Source organism: Anser brachyrhynchus (assembly GCF_964034855.1).
Source record: "Anser brachyrhynchus genome assembly, chromosome: 1".
Taxonomy (NCBI): Eukaryota; Metazoa; Chordata; class Aves; order Anseriformes; family Anatidae; genus Anser; species Anser brachyrhynchus.
This window is the reverse complement of record NC_137694.1, coordinates 153751256-153757469: the sequence shown is the minus strand read 5'-3', so window position 1 is coordinate 153757469 and position 6214 is coordinate 153751256. Positions and strand designations below refer to the sequence as shown.

Sequence of the window (6214 nt, the reverse complement as noted above, 5' to 3'; positions counted from 1 at the left end):
GGGCTGCTCATGAAATCAGAGGGGATTGTCTCAGTTCTGTGCCCTGGCAGGCCTAGCATGAGCAAGGTAGAGAACTTCTTAGTGCTGTTGAGACTGAAGCAGCTTTGCTGATTCTCAAAAGCAGACACAGAAGCCCACCTGCTCTGAGGGGGGTGCCTTTAATGCTGCTGTCCGAATCAGACTATCCCATCACAGCAGGGAACCTGTAAACAACATCTTTGGCAGTGGTGGCACATTTTTGCCAAAGCACACGATAGACACTGTACCCAGTAGTGTTCAGAGAGCATGCTGTTACACTTGCTTATCATCCGGTGACCTGGAAGCCACTCTCTGGATGGAAAATGTGCATGAAGTTTGCCATCCTCAGAGATGAACCTGGATGGAGTACCACTTGTCTACAGAAATCAAGCTACCTGTAGCTGTTTAGATGTTGTGAGGAGGCCTAAAACTTATTTCACAGTTGAAGAATAATTAGGGAAAATGAGCAGCCATGGCTTTCACTGCTTTCAAAGACATCTGCAAATCATGTGCAACTTTCAAAATCCGGGTCCTGGGATGTGGCAGCTGTTGCTTACTCTTTTGCTTTGGCTCACTCCCCAGATTCACATACAAACAGCCGAAATGGTTCCTAATATGGGGATATGAATCTATTTAATGCAGCGAACCCAGATGAACTGCTGTATAAACTTAGATCCCAAGAGAAGCTAAATCATTATTCTAATGACCAAACCATATTGTCTCAGGAAGCTTTGTGAAAAACTCTTGAGTTTTCAACATGGCAGCTTTACTTTTGCCTTTCCTTTTGCAGAACAGCAACAGTATTACTCGTAGCAAAATAAAGATCTATTTATTACAATTCAGAATATTAGATACGGTAAACTTAATCAATGTTGAGAGAGAGTATTACTCTTATAAAACAAATGTGCTGCAGACTTATTGTAAAAAGCCATAGAACCAAACCAAACATTAGAAACTTGAGAAGCCCAGAATTAAATGTAAAATTCAAAAAAAAATCTCTTTTTTTTTTCAGATCTGCAAAGGCTCAGTAAGATGCACAGGCTTAACCTTAACCCTGTATCACAACACATAGCATTTTTGTTAAAACACGGTTATGAGTTTTAAAGACTGTAAATTAAATCTGTTTTTCTTTTTTCTCTCTTGGTACTGTTTCAATCTGTTAAAAGCTGTTTGGCACACCTTCCTCATATTCTGATTTTTCCTGTAGAACCTGCCCTGCTACTTGGCAGTGCACACCACTGAGTTACAGCTATGTGTACGGTTAATGTGCCTGATAATTAGATGATTTGTTTGTGATATAACTCTGAGACGAAGGCAATAGAACAGTGCAGAAATTTTCAGAGTTAGTAATAAATGTCTCTGAATTGCAACATACAGCTTGTGTATTGCATGTGATAGGAAATATTTTGAGAATTTGATGTACTTGGATGTCTCAAAATGTATTAGTAATTGGAAATATTTGACTTCTGATGATCTGAATGTGCTGCCAGAAATACAAGTATCTCCCATTGATTTGTATTAGCAATGACACATAGAAGGAAAACTAAACCCAAACAGGCAATAAATTAGATGTTACCCAAGTGAATAATGACATTGTCAGAATAATTGTCTCCCGAAGTAAGATCAGTCAGTGTTTTATGTAATCCCAAAAAATTTGAATATGGCTATCAGACACCAGCAGTATTCTAAGAAACAGTCAATCATATGATATCTAGACATCAGAATTTAAAATTTTGACTTTTGATTGAAAGCCAAACAGGGAAGCAGATGGAGCTCCACAGTAAGTACATACAGTACAGCTTTGACTCTTATATATATATAAACATATATAGAGAGAGAACATATATTTTTAAGGCAGTGTTTTTCGGGTTTATCTTGGTACTTTACGTGAATAAAAATTCTGTAGATTTCTAAGGCTGGAAGACCTTGATGAGCTGGAAAATATTGCCAATGGCAGCCCAGAAAATAGGGAAAAAGCATAATGTATACCACTGTTTGCTGGGAAAACCAAAACCAAACCATAACTCAGAAAAGCCCCAGTCCCCTTTGCTTCATGGGGAGCACGACACCCAGATAAATCCTTTTCTCTCCTCAGTGTGACTCCCTGAGCAGGAACCTGCCTGGGGAAGGCAGATACCAAAGGATCGTGCTGTTGTGGCCCATTGAAGCGGGTAAGCAGGCTGGGGCCAGGCTCTGCAAGTGGGATGGATTTTCTTTATAGGTTTGGTTTCTGTCACTCTGCAGTTGATTTTGTTTGTTTGTAGGTTTACAAGTTTATTAACAATGAGGAAGGCCGGAAAGCAGCTTTAAAGACCCTCTTGGAAGTGGACATTTTCCCTTGGCAATCTCACCAAAATTTTTATTTGGCCCTCATCGCACCCTTTGGGTAGTCAAGGGGGGGTATGAAAAGATGGGGAATGAATAAATAAATAAATAAATAAAGGTCACACAAAGCATCTCGACATCCTCTTTATTTATGACTGGCGGGAGCGGGCTCGGCCCCGAACCGCGCTACCCCCGCGTCCCCTCAGCGGGGCGCATGCGCAGGCCCCGGCTCCGCCTCCCCGCCCCAGCGCGGCCCGGCCTGCCCTCGCGTGATGGCGGCCGCCGCCGAGGAGCCGTTCCCCTTCCACGGCCTCCTGCCCAAGAAGGAGACCGGCGCCGCCGCCTTCCTCGCCCGCTTCCCCGATTTCGACGGCCGGGGGGTGCTGCTGGCCGTGCTCGACACCGGCGTGGACCCGGGGGCGCCGGGCATGCAGGTAACGGCCGGCAGAGCGCCCTGAGTCACCGCCGGGGCCTCCGCGGTCGCCGGCCGAAGCGGCTGGGGTGGGCTGCTGGAAGGAGCGGGGGGGGGGTAGGTTATTTTTTTATCATTTGTTTATTAACGCTTCTTCATCGCGGAGCTTGTCCGTGGGTTTTTATGTCACCGCTGCTCGTGGGCTCTTGTCAACGTGTTTCCGAGCAGATGTGGCGAGGGAAGCCTCGGGAAATGGTCCTCACGCGACCCGTCTGGGTGTTGGGGCCTTTGTGTTAGCTGAGCGGCGTTGGTGTCTGCCCTTTGTTTGGCACGGGCACGGGTTTTGTCTCAAGTAACCTGGTGCAGGGACCTGGCCCTGGCGTCTGTTTAGTTCAGCGTTCATAAGTAACTCCTGATGTGCTTCAAGGGAGTAACAGGGTTAGTGAGGAGGGCATTTGGGGTGGATGGTGGGACTGGGCAGCTGCTGTAACTTCAGTTAAGCTGGACTGAAGCTAGCCAAAAACTAGTCAAAAAACAAAAGGAATACTCCCTGGTCTGTCCATGTCATTGATAATAGGCAGTTTTGTAGATGTATATATATGTATGTGCATATATAAATGGGATGTGCATAGTTCTGAAGTTATACATGAAAGCAAAACGCCTCAGGGGTTGTAAATAGGAGTAGTGAACCAAAAAAACATGAGTTCGTGGGCAATAAGGGGATGCTTTACTTTGGCATGGATTAAAGAAAATAGGTATGGTGAAGACTGAGGTCATGAGAGTTCATAATAATCTGTTAAAAGTCTGAGGTTACCTGATTTCTTTATCTGGAAGATAAAATATTAGGGAGTGAAGCAAAAGATTTGCAGAGAATTTTGGAAAGAGAAATACAACTTCCAGTGGATGAAAGTGAGTTTCAGGGGGTGTTAGGGAAGCACATAAAGAAGCTGTCTCTGTGCTCTTCCCACAGTGCCCACCTCATGCAGCTGGCAGCATGCACTTTGCTAAACTACAGAACGTGGCAGCTTATTGCACAGGGTGTGGGGAATTACAAGGGAGATGCAGGCAGTGCATAGTTTGAAACAGAGCTTCATAAATGTTGCTTCAGAAGGAGGATGTCCTCGCTCTTTGGTGAACCAGGCAATTTACATTTTGCCTCCCCAGAATAAGGCGGTATCCTGGGGCGAGCATACTGCACAGTAGGAGCAGTCATGTGGTGACATGCAGTTTCCAGCCTTGGGATGCCTTTTCCCTCCTGCCCTCTTCTCTGCTGCTGCTTTTTCTTGCTGTCAGACATACTGCTGGTTCTCAGTGTGGCGTGGGGTTAGAACGTGGAGAATTGAGTCAGTTGTTTAAAGCAAAAAGAGGGCACTAGGCAGCAAAGTTAATAGGCATTACATCTTTTAGTGGAAGTTATTGTCAATAATAATTAAAGGCCAAAATGAGCTACCCTGTTTTGAGTATAGTGGGGTTCTTAGTCAAAACAAAAACAAAGGTCACGTTTTGATGCTCCACCGTGTCTCATTCTTAGGTAGGTTTCCTTTGCCTTGTTATTTTATAATTTGGTTTGTCAACACCGATAATGTAAATGTGTGGCATGCAGTCAGTTGCTAAGGGACAGAATGATTTAGGGTCAGAGTATGACAGAGGAGTACCTTTGTGTTTATATATTTCCCTGGACATTTGCTGCTATGCAGACGTTAGTTACTGGGCTTTACAAACCTACTTGCATCAGCTGTATTTTCTTGCTTTGCTACATAAAATGTTAATCCAACTTGTACTTATTTTCTTTTCCTTTCTGAATGTCTTGTAGCTGGTGTCCTAAAGTGAACTTTCTCACCTAGACTTCCATTGCTTTGCACTCTACCTGTTGCCACCAACTCACAGTTCAGTTTGTCGGCTTCTTTCACGCTGCTTTCTTCCCCTCTCAGCAGAATCTGTTTCCTAGCGTTATCTGCCAAATCCTGGCTCTTGATTCCTCATTAAGGCACAGTACCTGATGAAATTTTGTGTGGGCGCGGAAGTTTAATGGAGTGTTGTGGTTGTATATGTATTGTCTTTGTTCATCCCCACCCTGTCATTTCCCTGTTGCTGCTGTTGCTTCTTGCTATATTTCACGATAGATAAGTTGTATGGTTGGATAAAAGTATGCTCAAATGCATCTGGCTTTGCCTTTTTAATGCAGCATCATCACAGGGAGTGGTATTCCAGTACTTTTCTTATACTTATCAGCTGCCGGCATTATACACATGCTTTATTTTTCAAGTGTTCAATTTACAACTTCATGTGTTTTACAGAGTCAGAGCTAACATGAAATCACATTTTTGAAACTTCAATAAAAATGTATAAACAACAAAATCATTCTGGTATTAACAAGTAGATTTTTTTTTTTTCAAATGATTGTAGGAAAACCATGATACAATGGAAATGATACAATGGAAATGATACAAAGGAAAACCAAGTACAATTGTGGTTTTTTTTTATGGATGCATTATAAAAATTTTTTCATTGCGTAGAAATTTTCTTTTTTTTGAATTTTATTGCAAGATGTATTGAAACATACCTCCTGTCTGTAATACATTCAGTACTTCAGGATTCTCTGATCAGACAAGGAAATTGATCAAGTTCACATTGATTTTATTTCTTCCCTCGGAATTACAGGACCTGAAAAAAACAGTTGAAATCTGAGTTTCACTGTAGCATTACTATTGGTGGGCACCATGCCAAGCAGCAGCTCATGTCCGCAGAAGAACCCGTATCAGTTGCTTGCAGTGAATGACTGACTGGCTGGCTCGCTGCCACTAAGAATTGAACCTTGGACCTTTGCAACTCAAACGCTTAGTTCTCTGTGGCTGACTGAAAGACTCCGATTTGTTGATTGTAATGGCACAAACACACGTGTGTGTTTGGACCTGCTATTCAGTGGGAAGGCAGAGAGCTGCGTACTGTAGGAATTGCACATAGCATTTCTGGAGTGGCTGGGAAACAACCTTCAAAACTATCCAAGCTCACTATGGCATAAATTGGTGTTCGGGCCACCTGTTGCAGTATAACTTGTCTGCTTCGCACACGTCACCTCAGATGATGTTTTCGTTCTTGTTTTCTTGTGCTTTGATCACTGAACAGCTTATTTTTCAACATGCCTCTAACTAAAGTGTCTGATTCGGGTAATACCTTGCTTTATTAGTGGAGCAGCTCTTGACTTTCCTGTGAGTAGAGGCAGGCATCTGAAGACATTGATTACAAACACAAGAAAATTATACTTTGTGTGAAAGCCTATGCACTGAATTGCCTAAGTACGTTTTCCCTGTTGCGTAACGATTGTTCAGCAGATGTTTTAGCAGGTTAACATGTTTTTAGTGGTTTTCATAACTGAAGTGAATTTCTATGAACAGACTAGCAGTGGTGGTTTCTGCAATGAGAGCTGTTCTGTTTGTTACCTTCTGGGAAATAGGAATC

At 43.0% G+C, this 6214-nt stretch overlaps 1 protein-coding gene across 3 annotated transcripts in view; it reads left to right on the top strand.

The window, feature by feature from the left end:
* Positions 1-2522: 2522 nt before the first annotated feature.
* TPP2 (tripeptidyl peptidase 2) overlaps positions 2523-6214 on the top strand; it is a 48827-nt gene continuing 45135 nt past the window's right edge. Inside the window, exon 1 of one of the 3 annotated variants that reach the window (XR_013955190.1) lies at positions 2523-2777. Coding sequence is in view for 2 of the 3 variants with exons in the window: in XM_080605110.1 (XP_080461236.1) it covers positions 2616-2777 (162 nt within the window). In the remaining variant the exon portion in view is untranslated. The remainder of the gene's footprint in view (positions 2778-6214) is intronic. The other 2 variants (XM_080605110.1, XM_080605111.1) reach the window with 2 other exon arrangements.